General features: G+C 35.6%; 1 protein-coding gene across 3 annotated transcripts in view; it reads left to right on the plus strand.

Moving 5' to 3' along the window:
- The window catches only part of KIF16B (kinesin family member 16B), a 144,644-nt gene that overhangs the window by 66,436 nt on the left and 51,807 nt on the right, over window positions 1-26,401 (plus strand). For all 3 annotated transcript variants that reach the window (XM_035552992.2, XM_050709709.1, XM_050709710.1), the window contains exons 16-23: window positions 2,275-2,357; window positions 2,552-2,640; window positions 10,635-10,688; window positions 12,338-13,690; window positions 17,214-17,372; window positions 18,204-18,309; window positions 18,857-18,907; window positions 26,128-26,250. In XM_035552992.2, coding sequence (XP_035408885.1) covers window positions 2,275-2,357; window positions 2,552-2,640; window positions 10,635-10,688; window positions 12,338-13,690; window positions 17,214-17,372; window positions 18,204-18,309; window positions 18,857-18,907; window positions 26,128-26,250 — 2,018 coding nt within the window. The remainder of the gene's footprint in view (window positions 1-2,274; window positions 2,358-2,551; window positions 2,641-10,634; window positions 10,689-12,337; window positions 13,691-17,213; window positions 17,373-18,203; window positions 18,310-18,856; window positions 18,908-26,127; window positions 26,251-26,401) is intronic.

Consider the following 26,401-nt stretch of genomic DNA (forward strand, 5'->3'; position numbering starts at 1 on the left):
AGAGTAAACAAATGAAAAGCAAACCCCATAGCAAAGCCAGTTATGTTTCCATGATGACATTTATGCTGCACACTTGCATTCTGATGGGGAACTGCATTGTACGATAACAGACAATCTAACCTGATGCTTAGGAAATATTTGACAGTATGCTTTTGATCCAAAGTTTTTTTCCTTGATAGGTTTTTGTGTTGCTGCATATCTAAGTTCTGTCAAGTGGGAGTTAAGATTGTAGTTTTTCCTTATTAATATAATAATAATTAAAATACTATATCAGCAAACAGATAGAGGTTCCATAATGCAAGAAGTGGCATCATGAAGTAATAATGCCTATGACATTCTGGGACAAAAAAAAGGAATGTAATGGGAGAAGCAGAGGAATTGTAGTTCCCCTTCAAATCTGTGCATTGACCATAATGGTGTACTAAAATGAGCAACCTGGCCTACGGGAAGATGTCTCTGTCTGTGGCAGGGGGTTAGGAACTAGATGATCTTTAGGGTCCCTTCCAACCCAATCCATTCTGTGATGTGTAGTACTTCACAAGTGTATCATGTGACATGCACATACCCCTTTTCCTTCTTCCTGTTCAGACTTATGCTAGGCTCATCATCGTATGATTTGGAGAAGTACTGAGAGAGAAACCTAGTTGTAATTCATATGATCCTCCATCTGATTTTGAATGTCACGTGCTGCTGTTAAGCCTCTTCCACCCGTTTTCTTTTAGATATGCGAAGTTAGGAACAAGTATCTTTAGCTGAATTCATTCTGTAATTTTTAATAATTTACTTAAGTAACTTCTACCTAGCAACATGGCCAAAAATGTTTACAGTTATTTGTGTCTTCATTTGAAAGTAACTGAAGGAATTTCACTGGAATCCTCAATGTCTCCTCTGCTAAAGTAATCAAAATATCCTTCCAGGCAGGCAGCAAGAGTGGAACAGAGAGATGTTTGGTATGACTGTGAGCATGTGAAGACTTACCCCTTTCACTACAGCGGTCATGACCAGCAGGGACCCCTTTTAATATGCTTACATTTAAAAAAAAATTTATTTATATATATATATGTATATATGCCCAGCGCACTTCTTGAAGGAAGGGTCAACCAGCTTCTGTCATAAATTACAGAAGTGGTATCAAAATGACTTTGCAATGCAAAGCTGCATACCGATCTATGGAAGGTAATTCTTCTTAATGTTAGTCTGAGGTGAACTGTTCTTATGGTCCAAAATTGAGGTGGTGTGTATACAGTAAGAAGTGATATTGTGACTATAGTGCCTCTTATCATTGAATTGCCAAGACTGAATGACCTTATTTAGGTTGATGTTCCTAATTAAGCTAATTTTAAGAGAAGCACTGCTTATTCAGTACAGCATTTCATTCTCAGATGATAACAATTTGTTTGTAGTAAGCAGTTGTAAGCGCAATTTTTTTCAGGTTTTAAGTGTAATTGAATCTATTCTATTTTAAAAGTGCCCCACACCATTTGACAGATAAATGCTTGATTTTGTGGTGGTTAATTTGGAAGACTTCAGTGTTATGACAGTAGTGAGACATCACTGACAATGTGCTTTTTAGTGGGAAAGTATTAATCTTGGTGCTAGTGTCTTTAAAATATTATAAGAATTGCCCAGAATCACATTATATATGACCTGTACCGTAGCTGATTAAATACGATAATGGATGTGCATTGAACAATATGAATTATTCAAGATTCTTTCCTCAGAAAATAACTATTGGGTATAAAAGACTAATAAGCCTGTTTTGAGTGATGACAAACTTCAGTGTTGTTCTACATAAAGAAGAAAAAGGTAAGTGAGAGTACAAATTATGAAAAAGTGTAGCTTTCAGTTTAGGTTGATTCAATCTCGACTTCGATCAAAAGTGTTTGAATAATGATTAGTTCGTTCTTAGTCACATTTATGGATGTTCCCATGGTGTTTGGTACCTGCTGGTAGCCTCCAAAGTAACACTGTTGAAACGTATAGGTCAAACTGGGGCAGCTGCTATGACTGCTTCCTCTACTTATTCTTTAAACTAAACTGAATGAACATGATTGACCTTTGTGTGCATGAACATATGTTTTTGTTTTTTTTTTTTTAGGTAGGAAGAAGGAGGAATAAAATATACACATCCATTAACATAGCTGTGTCAAAGTGCATTTTCATTTTGTTCTTACTTAATGGAAGGCTGTGCTTACATATTGGATGACAGAAAAATTATTTGGCATTTCCTGGTATAGTCTGTTGTCAGTAAATGGTGTGTGTTTTTCTCATCAGGTGCTGTTATATTACTTGGAAGAACCAATATGTTTCGCTTTAACCACCCCAAAGAAGCTGCTAAACTAAGGGAAAAAAGAAAGGTGAGATAAAATAAGTATTTGAGTGAATTTCAACCTCTCCACAACTTTACTGCTAATATAGACATACCTTGAACATTGTAGATTTGCTTTAATTTTGCTTTACATATAATACTTCATATTTCATGAAGTGAAACAAAACAAGTTTGCAAGCACAGCAGTGTTTGTCTAATAAATATTTTATGGTCTGTTGTTAGAGTGGACTGCTGTCTTCCTTCAGCTTGTCTATGACAGATCTTTCAAAATCTTGTGAGAACCTATCAGCCGTTATGCTTTATAATCCAGGGTGAGTATATTAAAAAATGTTCTTGTTACAATTGCACCTGTTCTTCATTTTAATGGTTTGAATATTCCAAATGGCAGTAATAGAAAATATTTTGCTCTCATGTTAATAGTATATGCGTACTAAATAATGAGCTTCTGAATGAGGTGAGAACTTCTAAAAAATGTTATTTGAACTAAAATTTCAACTTCATGCTAGAAAATGGGGTAAAAAGACACTGAGAAGCTTTCTATCCAGCTTAAAACTTTCCTTTACCTGGGGTCTCACTATTGAAATACAAGAACCGTAACTGCACCAGCAAACAGCCACACTGACAGATCTGACACGCAAGTTTTCTGGGAGAAAAGATCTGGTATTCTAACGAAGACAGTTCAGCACAGTAATGACATTGCAAATTTGCATTTATGCTTTCTTCAGAATTACAAGTTAACTATTTTTCATAAGAAAAATGAATTGTAAACTGAAAATTAAGATTTCTTGAGTTTGTATAAAACCAATGCAGGCATAAGAAGTCTGGGAAATGAATATTTTATGTTCTTGCTTATATACCTCCTAGTAGGTGGCCAAGTTAGGATATGGAAAACCATTTTATTATATGGTTACAAGGAAATAGACTACTTATTGTAGAGAATCTGCTTTAATGTCTTTACCAGTGTTGTTTAAGTGACTTATAGAGAATTGATGGTGTTTTTGTTCTGTTTTTTTTTTTTCAGTAGCTAGTGCCTGTGTTTTTAATTGAGAGTGAGATGAGATGCTTAAATCACCTATGTGCTTTTGAAAAATTGGCCATAAATTGAATTACAAGCTTGGATAGTACCGCTCTATTCCTGAGTTTTACTGGGGAGTTGTTCTTTATCTGTTAGAATTTAGGAAGATCAGATGGGTAATAACAACTTCAAGTTAAGCAAAGTCTTAAATACTGTGAGTGTATCTAATACCGTTGCTTCAAATTCTGTCTTTATTGCTCTTTTGCCACTAAACTACCTGCTGAGAACTTGAAACAGTGAGATAGTTGTTCATAAATAACATCTTTCTTCTCAGACAGAGAAGAAAGAGAAGGTCAAAAAAAACCCAAAAAAACCTGTGCGTGTATATATGTATATTTTCCTTCTTGTTTCTTTAGCCTTTTCAAATAGTTATTGAACTTGTAGTGACAACTGCTAGCATTACATCTTCTGAGGGCCAGGGAAAGTTCTATGAAAGTTCCTGGCTGTTCTTTGTTACCTGTAGTTGTTGATCTACCTTGGCCTACAGTGGGTTTTTCCAGTCTAATGGAATGACTCTGTTAAAATACTGTTATGAATAATTGTATCATATTGCACAGTGCTGGCCTTGACTTTGCAGTCAGTGTAAACCAGGACAGATTGTTTCAGCATTGCCTCATGTTTACTCTTTCAGATTTACAGCAAAATATAATGGCATGGGCATGGCCCAGTTGAAGGTAGGCTTAAGAATGATTTCCCTGCCCAAGGAGTTCATACTGTCTTCAGAAAATGCTAAATCACGTCTTGTAGAAGGGAATTTTCCTGTGATTTGTGATTTCAGCAAGAACAACAACAACAACAATAAACAATAAATAGAAGAGTTACTTGATCTAGGATGGAGTAGTTTGCAGCAAATTCTTTTTTTCCCCCAACCTTTTGTGCAATATAGCTTCTTTTTTCATTGTCAGTTCTTCAAATATCTTGGCTTGCTTTCCTGGAACTCAATTAGTATGACTAATATAATTAAATTATCAATGTATTCAGCAATTTTTTAAAACTCCACCCATCCAGCACTTCTTCTAACTTGTATTTTGCTTTTTTGGGTGTGGTGAGAGCTGTTCGTGTTGAAATTGTGGCTCAAGTTAGGTGAAATACCTTCATATGCCTGAACACTTTCATGCCTGTGTGCTATTAGTCTGTAAACTATGAGCAGAGGGCTAATTATTAATATTGTCCTGCTCTTCTGCATCCAATTAATCTTTGTGGATTGTCTTGCAGGAATGGATATTTTGTCTTGCTTAATTTTTAAGCACAAGCAAGCATTATACTTAAGTCTCACTTAAGTGAGAAATGCATGACTGTTACTTGTTTGTGAGCAATAGAACCAATCTGTTCCAGTCGTTGTTACATACATTTGTTTTTTGAAGTGAGGAAGCTCATAGTTGCATATTCAGAATTTAAACTCTTATCCCTGTCTTTAGAGGCTTTAACAAAGTTTAAAACAATATATGCCATACCTAATAATACACATTGCCCATGCAGTGCAGAGGCGGTTCTCATTCTAACAGATCAGTGATTTAAAAAAAACAAAACAAAAAAACACACTCAAATATGACAGGTTTTACTGGTTTTATGACTTCTGCAAAGACAAAGTACGTTCTGAAGTTTGTACTGCTGTTTAACTGACCATTGGTCTTGTAAATCAGTAGAAGAAAGCATATTCCATAATTGATGCATCATTGTGGACAGCAATTTGGCAATAGCAGCTTTTCAGCTTAGGCTGTGGTTCCATGATAATTTTAAGCTTGTTTATGTTGATGCTACAATTGTTTGCTTTCCATATCATCCATTGTGACAGTAGTGTTTTTATTTTTTTTTTTTCCTGTGATGTTGTGAGCTTGTCCAAAGAGGTGTAATTCTGCAGAAAATGTCACTTTAAGGGAAACAGGTGGCTGGGGTAATTGCAAGTTAAAGAAAACACGTTTTGAATAAAGCAGTTCCCAAGCATTTAGGGCTCAGTCGTATTCAAAGCCAATGGCACCATACCCATAAAGCGTTAGCTTTATGCAATATAGGGTGTGGATTCCTTCCTTTATTCTGAACCCTTATTACAATGGGCTGGGCTGTAGTATGAGTTCCTCTTAATGTAACGGCATACTGCTCACCTTCTGTGCAGAGCTAGATTCAGTAGCAGGCCAATTTTTTTTTTTTGCGTGGGGCTTCTGTAGATGACCAGCATTCTGCCTGCTGTTAATTTGGTAATTCATGCTCTTCTTTTCTTCCAGTACTGATAACCTAAAGACTGGTAGCTAAATTTGCAATTTCTGTAGGTTGCAATAAACCTCTTGTAAAGTCTAGTATCTTTACCAATCAATGCCAGAAGAGCCTGTGGGTTATTCCTTTCAGTTGTGATAACAACAGATAGCAGATAAATGACAATTGCTCCGTGTGCGTGGCTCTAAGGTCTACATAGGTAGCTGGCTGAATTTTCTTAATTTCTGGATGTGTCATTAGAGGCTGTCCATTTTGAAGCTGTATGTGATCTAGACTTATTTCAGAGTCTGAGAGAAAGTGATAGTACCTGATTTAAAGTATGGTGTACTTAAAAATAAATAAATAGAACTTAAAAGAAACTTGTAATGATTTGTAATAACTCTTAAAGCACTTGGCATTAGCTAGTTTTTCTACTCTGCTTTCAGAGCACGTTAATGCTTGTTATTCTAAAATGAAGAAAATGGGACAGTAGGGAGAGTTTACACTCTTTTGAAAAAGATTCAGCTTTTAAACAGCAAAAATACTATTACTTCAAGTTTTGCCTTTGTTTTGCAGTTTGAACTACCACTAAAAACACTTAATTTATTCTTTGGGGAGGAAAAAAAGAAAAGCACCAAAACCCACTTATCCCTGTCATGCAGGGTGAAATTTAGGTGCATTACCTCTGGCGTGCATTCCACGAAAGCTTTCCCCAGATTGCCCCATGCTGGTACCCGAAAGGTGCATCCTAAATATTAAAGCTCTGCTGCTGCCTGTGCCCAGAACTGCTGCCGTCTTGGGGAGCCAAGCTGGTGACGCCTCTGCTATACCTGCCCTGGGTTTTCCTCCGTTGAAAGCGAGGGTCTCCATTGCTGAGCTTGGAGTCATTCTCCTTCATGGCACCAGAAGTCTTTTAGATCCTTCTACACAGTAGCACAACTCCAAGGAGTGGATTGTCCATCTGTGTCCCTCCCTCCCTCCTATGCAGGGTAGGTGATGGGCGTTTTACCTTGCTTAACTGTCCCTAGTATTTTTAGGCCTTGAGTATTTTTGTCTTATATTGTAGAAAATTCCTTCCTGATCTGGTGTTTTTCTGGCAAGGAGATGAATGTGTTTATACTGTTTAGGTTAAGTGTTGTCCAAATTAGCAGTTGATTTTTAAACCTATATTTTCTCAGTCCCAACACTTTTAGTGGTGGTCACTGAGGCATTATGCATAACAAGATCTCTACTGTATCTTAGACAGTATGTCTGGTAATGACTGCTAAATGCTGCTTGAGTAGAGGAGTTTGCTGCACTTTGTGTTTCTTTCTATATGGTTCTATTCTCTAACTTCATTTGTTTTCTTTAAAGGAGATATCACACAGGTCTTGCTTATTTTATTTCTTTCCCATGTGAAAATCAGTGATATCTTTAATTTTTTTTTTTTCAGATGGGTGGTCTGTGTGTGCAGCTTTTGCCGTGTTTGTTTGTTTGTTTGTTTGGCTGTAGATTTCCCATATGTGGAGATAGTTGCATAAAACTTTGGCTTGCTGTGCAAAATCCTTTGTTCTGTTCATTCCTAGTCTTTGTCTTTAATCCAGTGTCATGCAACGCTGCTTCAGGTAATAAGCTTTGGATAAAACAGTTTTGCTTGTAGATCTGTGTTGAAGATTTCATTTGTGGACCTTCTGTAAGGTATATTACGCTGTAACTCTAAAACCACTCATGAGAAACCTTGATCTTGTCTTGTCTTCAGCATGTTGGGTTTTTTAATTAATCTCATAAATTGGGCTACTGAACAGCATTGTAACATCTTTGTAGTCCTGATAGTACTCAATCTTTCCTAATAGATGTAGTACCGGATCACACTTTTGTGCTGTGTAAATTAAGCTATTGTGGTATTGTACTAGTAGAACTGACTTCCTTTTCTCTGCAGCTTATCTACACTGTCCTTATCACTAGATACTCCACATTTTCCAGGAAAATGGTGACTATTTAATTCTACACTGATCAGATTAAGTTCCTTTGTGGTAGATCTACAAAAGAAGAAAGAGTAGATTCTAGTCCTTAATATGTCTTTTTTTTTTTTTAATTTCAAGCTAATATTTTTTTCTATTCACAATAGTGCTCACGTTAATAAAGGGAGTAGAGTTTATGAGAAAAAATATTTTTATTAAAGATATCCTAATCCAAAAAACATCAGTCTTGCATCTGTGCTTTGTAAAACTGGCAGTGATTTTTTACAGCCAATGATGTTATTGGGGATGCTGAGATTTTTTTTTTTTACTAGCTTCTTAAAGAAAGAAGGCTTCTGCAATCATTGGCTGCCTGTTCTGCCTCCTCAGTTCCTCTTCTGTCCTGAAACACCTTTGAACCCATAACCAGTTTGAAGCAAATATTACAAAGGAAGTTGTCTCAAAAGTAATGAATTCCTGAACGTGTTGATAAAATGGGCAGCCAGATGTGGAAAACATGCATCATTATTACCCCTGCAATAATAAAGTCTGCAGTGTGAGCACAGTTGGTAGAGAACAAAGACACTGAATATCCGTGTGGGAGGAGAGCCTTCAGTGGAGCTCAGACCATCTTAGGCATCACCGAACCTAAATAAGCAGCAATACACAAGGCTGTGTTAGGCCGTCTGTTCACAGGACTATTTTTCACTTGTCTAAAATTCATTAAATATACATTTTTAGAGCAGCTAGATGTAATGTTTGGAAGCTGCTGATTGGGATGTTGATGGTGATCTGTATTTGCTTTGGGAAATAGCCAGTTACACTGAAGAAGAAACTATTTCTGTGTAGCTCATTCCTGTCTTTTCTGAACAACCCTTTGAGCAGCTCTAGTTTCATTTCAGTGTAAGATAAAACTTGTTGCCTTCACATGACTGGCGAAGGTGATAGAGATGCTTAATCAAAGAGAAAACCAGGGAGTTTTCACTGCTCACGTGTTTTTATATCAGTGATTGCTATGATGGCTCACTTTCCTTGTATAAGATCTCTATCAAAAACCAGTTACCATTTTTATGTAGATATAAAATATGTTTGTCAAATTATGTGTTTTATAGAAGTGTCACAATATCAAAAGATTTTGCTCTGGGTTTTTGAATTATGTCAGCAGATCTGCAATGTTTTACCTCACTGTGGCTTAACTAAGCATGGGAATACTTGTAAATCGTCTCTGCCAACTCTCTTAGCATAGATGGTTTACATCTGACAGTGCTTAATGGAAATCTGCATTTCCAGACTCCAAATCCCTCGGCTCTATATTATTTTGGACTGAAATAACGATGAATATAGTGACAGCCAAGCCATAACTAAGAAGTGAGAGCTAGCAGCTATGAATTCCAGAGGCAGACTAGCTACAGTGAGGGATTATCAGGTATAGCTTAAAAAAGAAGAAAGCTTAGTAACCATTGAACAAGACTTTTGCTTTCTGAAGGTCTCTTAAGATTGCTTTTGTACTTGCTCTTGCATAACTTTGTGAATTTTGCACTACTACTACAGAAATTGATGAAATATACTTAAGTTATCTCTCCTTGTGCTGTGGCATTGAGATAGTGGCTACAAGTGCCCATCTTAGACATGATCTTAATGTAAATGTAAAGGGGTCTTGGTGAGAAATTTATATGAAGGCTTTGAATATCTGGAGTTGTGTATAACAATCTAAAATGGAGAAAAACGGAATTTTTTAAATTAGTGTTTCTCTATTATTCCAATGGTTAGAAAGATGCTTCTTAAGCACTTTGGAGTCAAAGTTTACTTGAATTATTTTATAAACATTACATTAGTGTTGTATTTTCCACGTTTCCAAGGATAACTCCTTTCAGACAGTTGTGTGATTTTAGTAAGAGATATTAAAATATACCTTACATTTAAAACACATGCCTACATAATTGAAGTCATGATATCTTAAAGTGCAGTTCCTCAAATAATTGAAGTTAGCTTGTGGTGCAGTCTTGCTTTTTTTTTTTCAGCATTTCTCTCACCTGTGAACTCCTTAAGATGTAGCAGCTCTGAAATAACTCAATATTTGTGTATTTGGTTGAGTACTTCAGCTCATATATAGGTTCTTTATGCTTAAAAAAAGCACAGAGACTATTTCCTTTGGAAGATTGCCTTAAAGAATACAAATCTTTCAAAGGAAATTAAAATAAGAGACTTCTGTACAACTGTAATAAGAGCTGATATTAAAAAGACAGAAAATACTCTCTTGTAATTATTCAGAACCTTATCAAGCTAAACATATTAAAATCTCAAAATATTTTAGATAAATGGGCTTGTATTGTGTTCTGTCCATGAATGTTTCACTTTACAGGAGTATGAATTTTTTCAGCCTCACTGATCACATCATAGTAATGCTTCTTTTCTTGGGAGGAAAAGGAAGAATTGCAGGCATATGCTGTAGAATAGTTCCGTAGCTCACTCCCTTCTCAGAATTGGCCAAGCTAATAAACCATAGGATTATGAGCATCGATTAACTATCATTCGCACTTGTAAAACATGTTAAGAAAGAATAACTATTTAAATTTTACTTTGAATTGTAGTGTGATTGACTGTTCCATGAATCTAACCGATTTAACCTGTAATAAAACAAACTGCTGGTGATGTTAAAATAGTCTGTACTGCTAATATGTTTTTGCTATCAATTCCTCTCTTAATTGATTGCTCTGTTTCCCCCTACCTCCCATGGCAGTCTTTTCCCTGTAAAAGGACCGATCTGTTTAAGGTAGAGAAATTCAATTCCTATGTACTGATTGCCATGTCCGCATGTAGTTAACTTGCAGAGGCTATGCTAATCATTTGTCTTGTTTATCTTAACTTTTTAAATAGTCTTTTTCCCCCAGAAATTCATTCACTTTTCTGTTTGTACTTAAGTGTCAGACAGCATGATACCTAATTTGTAACCCTAATGAAGGAAATACTTTCTTTTACTGTAGGAAGTAGTTTTATAAAACTTTTCATTTGCATCATTGTTATAATAATCATTGTGAATTACATAATTGTGTATCTTGCTCATATATATTCAAGATTTTATTTTATTTTTTTCCTAAATCAGGCTAGAATTTGAGAGACAACAACGAGAGGAGCTTGAAAAATTAGAAAGTAAAAGGTAACGTTATTCTCTGGTCTTTAAGTATACTTGTTTGTATATAAGTACACACACGCATGTGTATATATATATATAGAGAGAGAGAGAACGTTGTGGACTCATTTAAATAATTTTGAATCATGGTATTAGTAAGTAGGGTGTCCTGATATAAATAGTCTTATCCCTCTTTCTTTTTTCCTCTGAAAGTTTTGTCATTTCCTTTAAGAATTGTCAATTCTTATGGATTAGTTATTCTTATGGACAAGCTTCATTGTAGCTAACAGTGATCTTTAGCAAAGGGAATACCAAACAGAAAGATATATGGAGAGTGGACAATATAAATGTAGTATATTATTCTTGCTCTTAGGTTTCATGGCGTTATTTTAAAGACGACAAATGAGGCTCTTTACCTGGATCTTTTTTATGCTCCAGTCATTTTTGGATTGAATCTTGATTAATCTGTGAACTCTGCTTCTTGTAAATAAAGCTTCTACGATGGCATGGCATGCTAATAATACTTATCAGAATGCCATTTAGCAATCAGTTCAAAACAAAAAATAAAGCATTGCTATCAGCTGGAGAACTAAGCTGATTTTTCTGGCTCATCATATCTGCTAAGATTTTACAAGTAAGAGATCTCACCTTGTTGCAGATCACAGCATTGATTAGATTCATAAGCTGAAAGACATTTTCTGCCTTCTCCACTTTATACTGCTTGCTCAGTTTTGAAAGAGTTTTTATATAATTGGACCAAGTTAAATAAACTCAAAATAAATACAAAAAAAAACAAAACAAAACACACAAATCCCACCCAAACTCTGAGCAATTGGAAGATGTCTTTCAGAAAATGATGCAGTAGAATCACTGATCTTATCCTCTTTGTTATGTTGATAGACTTTGAATTCAGATTACATTGAAGTTGCTTTGTTTGTGCTGTAATCAATCAGATTTTAACTTCTTCCAAACTAACCAAGGGACTACAGGTTGTTTCTATGTGTATTCAGGTAATTGTAGTGTAGGGGTAATTGTGGCATCTTCAAGTCTCAGTCTTTCCTCACTTGGATTCCATTAGAACCTTTAAAAGAGTTATTGCATGGGCCATACTTTGTCTTAAATTTGTCTTTCAACTCCATCTGTTCCTAAGCTTATATTCCCGTTTATCAAAAAATCAGTTGGGTTCGCAAAAAGAGAAGACATTGTTTCAATTCATCTGTTGACTCAAATTTGGTGAGGCAAATTTCACACGAAGTCCTTTTATTAACTTCTGTTTGTATGAAAATAAGTGTGCATGCGTAAAAATATATACGGTTATTTTTCACTGTGCGCTCTATCAATATTCTTATTGGATTGGATAAAGCTAATATAGTCTAACGTTATTCTACCAACATAAATGCTATCTAACATGTTTTCTTAGAATTTAATGTATCCACAACATTACATGTTGAAATAAATTATATGAATCTGTGCCATTTTCTCAAGGATTGAGTTACTTCCAAGAAGTATAAGATTAACCTTCAGCAAAACAGAAGTATTAAAAAATATATATATAAAATTGTGGTATGTGCTGCAAAATCTCTGTCCAAAACTTTTTAACTTCTAAGTGATATATTGTCTTTTGGACAAAACAAACAAAAGGGTTTGATATATTTCATGTAAATGTTTTCTTGTAGGAAACAAATAGAAGAAATGGAGGAGAAACAAAGATCTGACAAAGCAGAACTTGTAAGAATGCAACAAGAAGTAGAGTCACAGCGCAAAGAAACAGAAATAGTACAGCTGCAAATTCGAAAACAGGAAGAGAGTCTGAAACGCAGAAGTGTTCACATTGAGAGCAGGTTAAAGGATTTGCTGGCTGAAAAAGAAAAATTTGAAGAAGAGAGATTGCGGGAACAACAGGAGATAGAGCTTCAAAAGAAGAAGCAGCAGGAAGAAATTTTTGCCCGTGTCAAAGAGGAATTGCAGCGCCTACAAGAACTTAATCATAATGAAAAAGAAGAGAAAATGCAGATTTTCCGAGAATTAGAAAAACTTAAAAAGGAGAAGGATGAACAATATGTTAAGCTGGAATCAGAAAAAAAGAGGCTTGAAGAACAAGAAAGGGAGCAGGTGATGCTTGTGGCTCATCTAGAAGAACAGCTTCGAGAAAAGCAGGTCATGATACAGCTCCTGAAGAGAGGGGATGTACAAAGACTTGAAGAAGAGAAAAGAGATCTTGAAGATATCAGGGAATCTCTTTTGAAAGTCAAGGAAGCCCGATCTGAAGGTGATGAAAACTGCGAAGAGTTAGAAAAAGCACAGGATAGTTTCATAGAGTTTAAAAGGAAACAACTAGAACAGTTGACTATTTTGGAAAAAGATTTAGTTCAACAAATGGATCACCTAGAAAAGGAAATTGCACATGAAAAAGGAGCTGTAGAACACTTAAAATTTGCACAGGAAGAACATGTAAATTTAAAGAAAGATGAAAACTTTGCAGATGCTGTACTCAAGGCTGACGAATTTGACAAGATAAAGACAGTGGAATACAGGCTTCAATCTAAAGTACGGCGGCTTGAGTACCTGAAGAGTAATCATTTGCCAGCACTGCTGGAAGAAAAGCAAAGAGCTTCTGAAGTCCTCGATAGGGGCTTCTTAGGATTAGATAATACTCTCTATCAAATAGAGAAAGAAATAGAAGAAAAAGAGGAGCAGCTTGCACAATATAGAGCTAGCACAAATCAGTTGCAGCAGCTTCAAGAAACATTTGAATTCACAGCCAATGTAGCTCGGCAGGAAGAAAAAGTTCGGAAGAAGGAAAAAGAAATCCTTGAATCAAGGGAAAAACAGCAGAGAGAGGCACTGGAACAAGCTGTTGCTAAGTTAGAAAGGAGGCATTCTGCTTTGCAGCGTCGTTCTACAATAGACTTTGAAATTGAAGAGCAGAAACAGAAGCTTGCTACCTTGAACAACAGCTGCAGCGAGCAGGCAGGTCTGCAGGCTAGTCTAGAAGCTGAGCAAAAAGCCCTTGAACAAGACCGGGAACGGTAAGTGTTACAATAGCTTCAGTTTTTAGGACCTGCGATTCACAAAAAGTAAATCATTTTTATCGCTTAGATTTTGAGAGGGCAGCTTGTTCTGTGTCCCACTGTTTGAGTTTCTTATTGTTTCAAGTAGTTTACCCAGAACTGAGATTGCGTATTGCTTTTTAAAAGATTCTTGCCTGCTCATTGATTTCTGTTTGGATATTTAACCCATCCCCTGCAGTATAGTACTTGCATGAGCCATCACAGCATTCAGTTAAGTTATTTTTACCTATTTAGAAAGCTCAGCCAACCCTATGCTCAGCCCTTACAAATGCATGTGCTATTATACAAGTTTCTTTTTATTAAAATATTTATGTGTAGCATTTTGTTTCTTTATTGGTAGCAAGCTATATGGTGGTTCAAGATTTGGAGATTGATAGTCAAGGTAGCTTGCCAACTGTCTCTCTCAGCTGATGTGTGGAACGCTCCTGGTATTCCAAGTAAACCAGTGTAATGTTTAATGTTTTGTTACTGGCTTTAGGGCTAAATAAAGTAGACTAGCCATATATCTGTGTAAAATTTGTTGGTGTTTTTCAAACTTACTTGAAAATACACAGCTGCTTTGATACAGCCCGATGTTATGACAAACCCTTTTAGGTACAGAAGCAATGTCATCAGCTACACATGTGATATTTGGAACTATAGCCTAGTATTTGTGCTAAGTATAGAAGGCTCAGAGGAAAGTGTTTCAGGTAAGGAGGGTTCTTCCTTCGCAGGAGAGGAAGAATTTTTTTATTGTATTTTTGGCCCGAGCAAAAATCCACTGGGGTTATTGGATTCAATCCATGCAGTCTGGAAGAAGGGCAAAATTAGCATTTTAAAAAGGCATTGTCTGATTTGCTAACACAAGAGCTTGAAAACTTGTCATTATTGGTGAAAGAATGATTTTGTTTTTCTTGAGGTAGAATTAGATTTGTTTTTTTTTTTTAATATTCCAGTGATTACCTGATTCTTCTTTCAGAAGTACTTCAAACCAGATGCTTGATGAGAAAAATCACCAAAACATACTTACAGCAAAACTGATGAACTCTTCTGTATCTTGTTTATTTTAAACTGTTATCAGGAGATGATAATTCCTTTTTACACCCTGACCTTTAGGTCACTCTTTCCACATGTAAAGCTACATTGTGTGGATTTTAGTTAGGCTTTTTCAATACTGAGTTATCATTTTGTTGTGGCTATTTGCCTATATTTTTCATAATTGTCTTGAAGAACGTGTAATCTATTTTTCTACACTGAGCATCTCGCTTGAATAAAGCCAGCTATAAACAACTGGAGGTTCCACAAAAATAGACAGCTTCTTAGCTAGCCCTCAAGGTATTGCTGGTTTGTGTAATAAGTGGGAAAAATATGTTGTCAGCTAGAAAAATTAGGTTAGAAAAAGATTCCAAAGAAGTGAAAAGGTCTATTTTTGTTGTTGTTGTTAACTTTAAGGACCTCTTGCACAAACTGAATAAAACTTTGTAGTCATTCAGTGAGGGGCCCAGGGGCCTGAATAATTTTGTTCGGAATATCATTTATGCACTCACAAGGATAGCTAACTTTTTATGAATGTTGTAGCAAAAGAAAATCTTAAGATACATGATAGTATGTTAAATACTTCAGAATATTTATATAACCCTTGTGCACAAGTGTTCAAGTTTACACTTCATAGTAAATAATGTCTTGGACCCTAGTAAGCATATGAACTGTATGTGCTGCTTATTATTTATCTAGATAATATTTTGTAATGGTGTGCTTCAGAAAAAGAGGTTCAAATCTGTTAGCTATCTAAAAATGTTTAAATCCAATATCCATCTGAAATGTTCTATGTGGCTAAGTCCATCATAACTGGATAAAATGTTTTTCCAGTTTGCATAATATGCCGGCTCAAAATCCTTTCACCTGCAAGGATGACCCCCGAAATGATAACTTGGAGCTAATTCATACTGGAATTATGCACCCGCACTTTGTCTTTATTGGCAGAAATTTGGGGCTGCAGAATGAGCACAAAGCAACTTCAGAGCCATGTTTGAGGCGATGGGATGCATCGCGCAAAAGGGGCAAGGAGCGATTCAGTGCACTTACTGGCGGATGCATCGCACAGCTGGATAAGCTTATAACTGTAGGAAATGATATCTTTTGATAGTAGGATGTTTACAAATGAAGAGATAAGCTATGTTGCCTTAATATAATTGTGATTTTTGTGGTTAAATTGATTTTCCATAGATGCAAACAATCCCCCATATCCATCAGCCATCTCCCATCCACTTGCCCTCAGGATGCAAGATTGTTTTGCTGCTAATCAAAAGAAACAGATGGCTTCTGGCTGTGCTGCAAAAAGTACTCTAAAAATGAAGTAACAATTCAGCCTGCTTCACTCTTGCCTAAGCCACAGCATTTGTACTCGCTCTTCAATTTTCAGTTTTAACCTCCAGGAAGGAATAAAGTAGCTGCAGCATTGTACTTCAATTTTGATATTTGTAATTGCAGTTAAAATGTTCGAATCCCTACTTTGCATGCTTTCCACTCCTTTTGCAGGAACTTTTACTCTTTGCAAGGAACTTTTACTCTTTAATTTTCGAGTAACCCGTAGAAAAACAATTACCTTTGGAGACAAAAGTTGTAATGGAAATGAGGAAGATTATTACTGTGTTACTAATCTAATCTCAGCTACATTATAAGTGAAAGCTATTCTGCAGATTACTTAGTTATAATATGGTTTAATTTGACTAAATGATAAATATTGCAAGAAGTGCTTCTTATTTTATACCAGATGTCTCAGGCATTTTCGGTCAAAATTACTGTATCTGATTTTACATATTCTATTGTGTGCATAAATCTGGCTGTTACAAAATTTATTCATTAGAAAAAGTGAGGAGGTTTCCATTTCAAAAGGTGATTTATAATATATGGAAAATAAATACTAGACTTTTGTTGGTAAATTTTCAAAAATATATATGCAGAAAAGAATAGCTGAAAAAAGAGTAAGATTTATGTGTATAGTACACAATTTTAAGATTTTCTTATATGACCTTCCACATTGTTGTCTTGGGTTGTTGTTGTTGTTTTTATTATTACTGTATTTTGAGTTACTTCATTTTTTTCCCTATTTATTCGTTTACTTCAACCTAGAAGCCGAATAACTGACATAATTGGTAGAGTTCTGTAATGAGGAGAGTTTTATTCAAATGATCCCATTAGATAAGTTTAGCCTTTCTGAATTAATATTTAATGTGTTGAGTTAGATACCACTTGTGTTGGAGGTTTATGAAGTTGTTTTATTTAGCTTAGCATTGCTGTTGGAATGTGTTTTTTGAGCCATCTTTATTTTCCTATCTAAATGTGCTTAAAGAACAATTAGTATGCTCTTATCTTCATAAATATTAATAGTTCAGATATAACATGTTTCTCAGTGTAAATACAGCACATCTTATAAGAACTGTGGGAATCAGTGGTGCCTTAATACAGACAACATGAATTACATTTTAAGATGTCTTTGTAGCCTGGACCAGGAAATTCAGCAGCTGAAACAAAAAATTTATGAGGGTGATGGTGGTCAGAAAGGAAATCATGGAACATTAGAAGAGAGACTGTCCCATACCAATTCCCCTGCCAGTCCAACAAAGCCACAGCCACCCTCTGCTCCACTAGTTGATGATAGGTAGGTAACCTGTACTTCTACAACTTGTTGATATGAAAAGAAATATTTTGAAAGTTCTGTTCTTCTAGGGTTGAACTGGAATTAAATTCTGTAACTGTACCTAAAGAGTAGTCTGGAAATAAAATTATTTTGCTATACTTTAAATAACCAGCAGACTTATTTGTTGCTCTTGTGCAATTTGTTTTTCAGTAGAGTTTTGTGAATCTCTAGACATAAATGTATTTAAGTTGGTTTTGTGTTTACAGTTACTTGTCTATATGGTATTGCTTTATGTACAGTAAAAGTGATAAAGTAAATCATATTAAGCCTTTTTTAACAAGACAGTTGCCCACAGTTATTTAAAATCTATTATTTTTCCTCTTTGTTCTTTTTACACTTATACATGAAGTCATTAATACCAACTTTTGGATCATTCTTTCTGTTTGAAGACCAAAAGTTGCCTACATTGCAAAATTGATAAAAGCAAACCATTAAGTAATAAAGATGCAACCCCAGCCTTCTATTTCTTCCTCATCCATCTTACCCTCACTCCTACTTGTGCATAGAGTTTTATGCAAAGCAGTGTCTCAACCTGTGGCCCATTGAATTGTGTAATTGTGATAACAAATTTGTTAACCTTTGTCTGTTAAATGAACACTTGCTCAAAATTCCACATTCCTCGAGGGATAAAGATGGTCTAATGTTAAGCCTGACAATTAAGAGTTGTGCAGTGTTTAGGGTTCCTAAGTGTTTCAGAGAGTCTTTTAACTTGTTTTAAATTTTATCTAAGAATATATATATATATATATATATATATATATATTTTGCTTCATACTTTGCTATGTCTTATAGGATAAATGCCTTTATTGAACAAGAAGTGCAGCGAAGGCTCCAAAATATTCATCATAAAGCTGAAGATAATGATGGTACCCTGTTCTGGTCTACAGAAAGTTTTAAGGTGAGCAGTGACTGGTAGGAAATCCTGACCTTCAATGTACTGTGTGTAACCACTGATTTTATTGTTGTTCAATAATTTTCATGTTTTTCTGCACATACTTCCCCCCCCCCCCCCCCCCCCCCCCCAAAAAAAAAAAATAATCAACCAGTAAGTCAGGGCTATCAGTTTTAGATTTTGCTGTTCTTATTTTCTAGTGGCTGTATCATGTTCTATTCCAGTTCTTTTCAATGAGGATTGTGTAAATGGTAATAACAAGCTTGCAGGTGGAATCACGATTTTCATTTTATACCTTTAAAATACATGGATAAAATTTCCTTCAGAAGAACTGTAACCGTTTACACTGGAAACAAATGCTCATTTAAAAACCGATAATAGGATTCATCTGAGGACTGGCTGGATTGACTTCTATGCCAGTGGTTTAATAAATATAAGAAAACAGTTATTTTTAGCTATTAAAAATAACGTCTCTTCCTATAAGTACTTTTAAATGAACTTACACAAGAAAGGCACTTTATTTAATAATAACCTGTACCTTTTTTGTTCTTAGGATAATGAGAGACTTAATAATGGCACTGTTCAGCGCAAGCTGAAGTATGAGGTAGGTCATAATTTGTTAGAATGAAGTGGTTGCCTTAAATTATGGCATGCCCTGTAATTAAATTTCTTAATGTTTAGCTGCATAATTAGAATTTTGAATTCACAGTAAGATTAATGGCTAATAGAGGCAGCAATTTATTTTTCTAGCTTGCAATTAGAGTGATTTTTTTTTAGGTTGGGCACAGCTTTTTCCTTATTTGAAAGGCGTGTTGTTGTTGTGGATGTTTCTTCCTTGCTTTGTCATGATCTTGATTTGGAACAGTATCCCTTTCCTGATTTTTAGAGGATAAAAGCATTTAATAAGGAGATTGTGTAGTGGTATTCTGAATTCAAACATTTTGTGACTCATCGTAAACTCGCTACTGTATGGATGTTTGTGATGATAGCAGTAGCATTGGGCAAATTTACCTGAATGTCATGAAGGATTACTACCTGCATTCCTAAATTGAGCTTAGACCCCTCCCACTGTATTCGGTTGCTTAACTTGTTTGAAGTGTTGTTAATTACTTGACTCAGAGAGTAATTCCTAAATAACCTTACGGATTTAAACCTTAATAGGAGGAGGACTGCAACCCTTCTCATTTGGACTTTTCTTTTGGACTTTTCCACTGTTATTTTTAAACTATCTTGGACTTCTGACATTATCTTGTGCTTGTTATTGCACGGTCTTGATAGTACAGGATTCCTTTTTTGTGCATGTGTGGAAAAATAATAAAGGTCTTACACATTTCTGCATTGTCCTTTGACTTCCCTGTGTTTTTTGAGTAAAACAAATATAAACCAAGTGAAATGGATACTGTAAAAAGGAAAAGCAGTGGTGGGCTGGGAAGATCAACCATTCCTGAATCAGACCTCAATCAGTTTTGTTTGATTTTTCTCTCTCTAATTTTGGGAGATTATGCAATTGTACAAATTTCAGATGATTGTACAAATGGAATCAAAATCAAATCTGAATTAAAGAAATTTTCAAATCAGAAGACTTTTAAAGACGTTTGTTTTCTTCTTTTGACATTTTTAACAGAAAAGTCAACAGTGGCAGCCACATTATGACTTTCCATTTATTTCCAAAGATGACAAATGTGCTTCTGAGTTGCGTGGAGAAAACGCAGGAGTAACAGATCATAACAGACAGAAGGAACATACAGAGATGTGGAATTTCTTTTCCATGCTTGGAAGAATCTCCTTCCCCTTTACATCAGAAAAGGCATTTGAGAATGAAAGGGGTAATTCAGAACAGGAGAGCTTTGCTTGTCTCTGTGACACTGAAAGTAGTTTAACTCACTCTGAAAGTAGTAATACTTTAAAGAGTAAGAACGTTCCTTATCAGAACGTTTTATCTACTTCTTTACCAAGTCATGACTTAAATAATGTGGCTTACTCACTCTGCAAGTTTGAAAATTTCAATCATTTTGACAATAAAATAATTACTTCTCAGGATTGTGACAGCTCAAGAGCTGAATCTGATTGTTCCCACTTGCAACAGCTGTCTCCTTTAGGATTCTTAATGTGTGCTAATGAGCAAGCTGGTTTTAACAGCACATCATGCCTTGTCTTTTCTCAGTCTAACATACACTCTGGAACTTGTAAAGAAAAACACACCATTTAAGACAGAGCAACAGGCAATGGAAGACCAGTCTAGTAGTTCTCAGCTTCCAAATGAAAAAAACTCTGATTTGATTTCTTCGATAGGTTCTCATTTGGATGTCAGACCAGAAAGTGCCTATGGTCTGGGATATGTTTTCAGTAAGCTTTCCTGCCTTTACAAAGATACCAGCAGTCAGCTGCTCAACAGTACCTTGGTTTCTAAACAAATTAAGGAGTTGGGAAGTTTGTGTGACAAAAGCGAGAGATGTGCACAAGCGGTATCGTTAATAAAACGTCTGCCACTTATAAGAAACGTGCAAGTAGATGCATTCTTCAAGTCTGATATGAATCAAGATGTATCCCACTGTAGTGATGACACCAAAGCTCATACTGAAAATTTTCAGCTTGAATCCCCTGTGCAAGAGAATGTCATGATGTGTGGAAGCACAGGAATCTCAGATGCGCATGTGAGAAAGCCCACTGAAGGATGCGTATGCGGTTGTAAAAATGAAGAGCTGGAAAATAGTCTTGTGTTAAGACAGACATTTCTGCATTTTTCTGATGTCTTTTTGAAACTCCAGGTCTGTTCTCTGGAAAAAGTGCTCGAATTTTTGACCTGTGCCCTACCTCAAATTTGTATTAGTATGGAGGAGTTGAAAGGTATCTATTGGCTCGCTGTTAGCAATCGCAAAAATCCTGATCCAGAACCTGCTTGCTTGCTCTTGTTCAGCTCTGTTTTATATGTTGTTGTTTCATCAGTCAAGCAAGACATCTGTCAGAGTTCCTTGTCAATATTTCATGAGGTTCCAGTCATCGCAATAAGGGAGATTCATGTTGGCTTTGCTGGACAGAGTGTGAGTCTTCTTTCTGCTGAAGATGATTTGCTCACAATATTTACTTATAACAAGCACTACACTCACAGAATTTGCCATGACATAATGAGCATTTTGATTTCTACAACGGAGGATGCTGTTTGTTTAAATCATCAGCTCTTGAAAGGTGATTTGATGCGGATGTCACTTGACTGGACGTCAGAAGTAAATGACTTAGTTTTATCAAATGGTGTACTTTTGACCTGTAAATTCAGAACAATATTAGCTGATCTGGCTTACTTACTCCATGAAAATATGGGATGTATTAAACCTTCGTTAGCTGATGTTCAAGTAGTGCTGTATGCCACTGTGAAAATAGACTGTGCTAAGCAGAATGTGTATAGATCTCTGGTTCTTACAACTACTCATATAGGTCTCCTAAGGGAAAACAGTATCTTTTATCCTGCACCTAACCTTTTGGATGCTTCATGCCAGCGATCACAATTTGACAGCCTTCAGTTGTACAGTTTGAAGGATATTCGATGTGTAGTTTTGCCAGACAAAGAGAATTTCACAAAAATTGAGCTTGTGTTTTCTAGAAGGAGCAAGGTTGGATCTGATTCAGGAATTGGTTTTTCGAAATACTGTGAAAAAGAAATAAATACTCAAATGACAGTCATCCCATCAATTCTTCAAAGCAGTTTGCATATCCCATCGGAAATCTGGAAATTAACATTCAGTTCAAGTGAAGAAGCCATTTGGCTAATTATGCATCTGACTAGGTGTTGAAATCGAAATACATTTAGATACATTCAAAATAGGAGGCTAATGAATATTGATAAAATACTTTTTTTTTTTTTCCTGTCAATAGGCAAGAGTCCTTTGAGCCTTTAAGGGAATACCTTAAAGATGTGTACACGCATCTTACCAAAAATCATTATTACATGATTGCTTACTTTTTGTGTGTCTCTAATATGCTGTATGTACATTTCCTTGGGAAGGTGAGGAAATTAAATGGTTCTATTTTAAGTGGTATTGGATCAAAACTATAATTACTGCTGTGTCTTCTGGTTTCCATTTTGGCTGTTGTTTTTGGCTTCCTCCATCTCCTATCCATCTTAATTAATGTCTTCTCCATTCCTCCTTGATTGCCTTTTCCTTAATCTTTCTGAGTATCTTTGTTTTTTATACTTCTCATCTATTTCATGCCCTTGATCTCAATGCTTCAAAACATTTGCAATAAATGTGTCTGAACCATAAGCTGCATTTAAGCCTATGGTACATCACTACGTGTACTTACTAAATAGTAAGGACGTTTATGGCTTTCATTCTTACAGGTTTGGGAAGAACACTATTGGCAATTCTTTTCTGCTTTAGAGTTTCACATTAAGGATTAATATGCTCTTCAATTAAAGTTTGTCGCAAGTGCAAAATTAGTTGTGTGGCATATTTTAAGTCACGTAGGCTGAGGTACCAGGGATTGGTAGATTTACCGCCTCTCTTTTCTCTTGGGTTTCCCACCTTTGCCTACAGCCAAGAGAGTGTAGGCTATATGGAAGCAGTGAGTCAGACGAACAAAAATGGAGAGAACATCCAATACTGTTTTTCAATTTCCACTCCTCACACCCTGCCACCCCACTCTCCTCTTGCAGAGAAACAATATATGGCTTTTTTGAGTCATTCCTATCTACTTTGTCCAGGCAGTTAACTTGTACTCTCACGAATAGAATGCCTTACAGTCCTTTAATATGAGTGCTTAAGGAAAATGTGATGTTAAAATGAAGGAGGTTAGAGGGTGTAAACAGATGTTATGCTTTGGCTTTTTGACCTTTGGTCACATCACTATAACTACAGTAAGACAGCCGTTTCAGGTTTATGATTTGTGTACGTGTTTCTCGTGATGTTAAATGGATGGCTAGCAACTGGGGATACTGCCTGAAGGGTGGAGTAAATTTAACCCTAGAATCATCTCCATATAATGTGTCAGATACCTGGCCTGAATTTCCTCACTTTCTCTTGTTTACCAGTGGGGTTGATGATGCTGTGAGACTGCATCTCTTTCTGGCTCTTCAATATCACGTACCAAAAAATAATGAAACTATTGAAAATAAATAGAAGATTTCCACTTGTCAAGGCTTGCCTCGAGCTCAGTAAAAGGTTACTCCTTCCCTGTTACTCCTAGCCGATGTTCAAAAAATAAATAAGCCATTGTTTCCCATCTTCTGTTTTTTCCCTTGCAATGGGAGCTGAATACCTTTGGATCCTGTTGCTTGAATGTGCCATCTGCCTTGTTGGAGGAAGATGGTCCTTGGCAGAAAAAATGGTGGCATCTAATCTGAAATTCTAAATGCTGTAAACATATTGCCAGGAGAGGTGTAATCTTCTACCAGACAGTTAGACTTCAGTCTCTCTACTAGTATAAGAACGTTTCCCATTTGTTCTTACCATACGTTAAGACATGATAATGTAATTCAGTTGACGCTTAAAAGGACATAACTTGCTTTGGATGGGAAAGTTGTGGCTGGAAAGATGAAGGGTGGTTTGGATAGCAAGTTGTGTTATGATTAAAAAAAAAAAAAATCACATCTTTATGCTACCTAAAGCAATTCCAAAGACGAGAGCAAAATGTGTCATTTTACTTTGATATATAGTTTTTGTTTTTAACAACAAATATATATATATATATACACACACAAATATCTCACAGAGCATGGAGTAGACAGTTGTGTTGGAGTGGAACATCACAGCAGCTCACTTAGAGAGTGGCTCCCTTACTCACACTGTTAAGGCATTTCTTCAGTCTTGCTGAAAGTTAACTTGAAGCGTGGCACCGTCTGTGAGGATGGTCTTAAATCAAGGCTGCTAAATGACAGCAATTACTGTAACTAATTGCTTTTCAGATGATACCCCACATTTTAAAAAATGTTTGTTCACGTTATGTTCCAGATAACATGGTTTTCTTCTTTGTTTTGAAATCTAACTTGCTAGATATTATGCATTTTTATGAAAAAAATGACTTCAGTATCTTTTATTCCACTGTAAATTAAACATAGCATAATGATGGATGTTTATCACTATCAAAGAGTTATTTAATGTATTAGGACATGTTTTTCACAATACATTGTGTTTGAAATTATTCTTCTATTAGCTGTAATAGTTTCCTGAAAATGATTGCCAATAAATTACGTGTTGACAGAGGTGGTTTTAAGAGTGACTTTATGGTTTTCTTGTTGTTTTAAAATGGATCATATTGTTGTCAAGGCAATGAACTCCTCTTTCCCCCAAGGAAAGAAGTGCTTACATTTCTACACTCCAGAAAGCTGAGATTTACTTGAAAAAGCTAGTAACTTGGGGAGAAGTGAAAGAAGAGCAAAATGGAGGGAAGAAAAATTTTGTTATGTAAACAAAGATCGTTAAAAAAAATCCATTCAAACCCAACCTTTTTGTTTTAAATTTTCAGTAGGGAAGAATACTTGTGGAAAACAACTTCTAACTAAAATCAGTCGATTGAAACTAAAACTCACCTCCTTTGTATTTTCTTTTCCAATACTATTAATGTTATCATTAAGGAAAATGACATTTATAATTGACTACTAACAAAATAATGAGATAACCTGTCTTCTCAATAACCTGATGAGGATTTTAAAAAGTTATCTGTAACAGCATTCAGAGGGGCATCTACCCATGGTTTCAAACTTCGCTGCTGCTGCTTTCAATAATATCATGAAGTATAACGTGTTCTTGGTCACTGAGAGTTGCTACAGAGAGGCCAAGTGTCACGAAGCAGAAGTGTGAACCACATTCACATTTCTGGATAGTATTGGTCAAGACTGAAGGATTTTGACCAAGCAGTATGTCTCATGGTAGTTACTAAGCTACCGAAAGTCAATGTTGAGAATACAGTTATGGATGAAGTGATGGATAGCATCACTAGAAACAAATATGTAGCGTGGTCATAAGTTTAAAGTGATAGTGTTTCAACTTTTTTTAACTTATATTTGCAATCGTGTTGTTGCTTCTTTAAGTACAATTAAGGTTTTCAGACCAAGTACTTTCAATTGAGTTAGTGGATGACTTCCCAAAAGGCAGTTCCTACTTTTATTCCCTACAAATGGTTATACTACTTTTTGGACACTGTCACTGCAAAACACTGAGCTTTTCAATTGCAAAATTATTTTATTGTTGACAAAACTTCACAATTAGAAATCCTACCTGGCTGTTAGACCAATGTACCTTTGTTACAAGTAACTCTTCACAGCTTTGTTCAGACATTGTAAACTTATCATACTTGAGTTTTCTATAACGAGATTTAAAGGAAATGGTAGGAAACTGTTTTGAGAGTGGATTACTAGGTTATTGTTTAATTGTAAAGTGACTTTGGATTTGTCTAAGATCTTTCTTAATTGCCTAGATACCCTGCAGCTTTGCATATTTGAAACAGATTTTTTAATATAAATACATATGAAAAATAAAGGCATGATTCATATATGTATTTTTTCAAAGAGGGTTAATAAGTCTTCTGTTTTTCTTTATTTTTGATATCTAAGCTGGAAGTGCCTTTTGAAAGAGTAAGCAATATTGTAAAGGAATTCCACCTCATATTTTTCATGCATAACAAAATGCTAGGGCTTGCTTATAAAAGCAGATCCAATTTGTTTTCAAATAATTCCTTCGTTTTCAAAATAGTTTCTGCCACCTCCATGCTCTCTTCTCCCAGCTCTTCTGGCTGCGAATGTTTTCTTGTTTTTAGTGAAGTTTTTTTTTTCTTCTTTATGTAGTGATTTTGGTTTTCCTTTGTTCTCCCTATTTGGTATGCACATGAAAGCGGATGGTCTGTCGTTCTCTGGGAGCAAATCCAGATGACCTAAAGGACCCAATTAAAATTAGTATTCCACGCTATGTCCTGTGTGGGCAGGGAAAGGATGAACACTATGAGTTTGAAATAAAGGTAAGTGCTTTTCAGTTGCTTCTCCTTGATGTTTTGTATTTGTACAACAGTAGCGTCATAGTAATAATAATAACAGAAAAATATGTTTTGTTTAAAAAGTTAGCTCCTAGTTGTCTTTGTCCAGCCATTGGCATTCTCTTTGACAACATCA

This window comes from Cygnus atratus, chromosome 3 (assembly GCF_013377495.2).
Source record: "Cygnus atratus isolate AKBS03 ecotype Queensland, Australia chromosome 3, CAtr_DNAZoo_HiC_assembly, whole genome shotgun sequence".
In the NCBI taxonomy this organism is placed as follows: domain Eukaryota; kingdom Metazoa; phylum Chordata; class Aves; order Anseriformes; family Anatidae; genus Cygnus; species Cygnus atratus.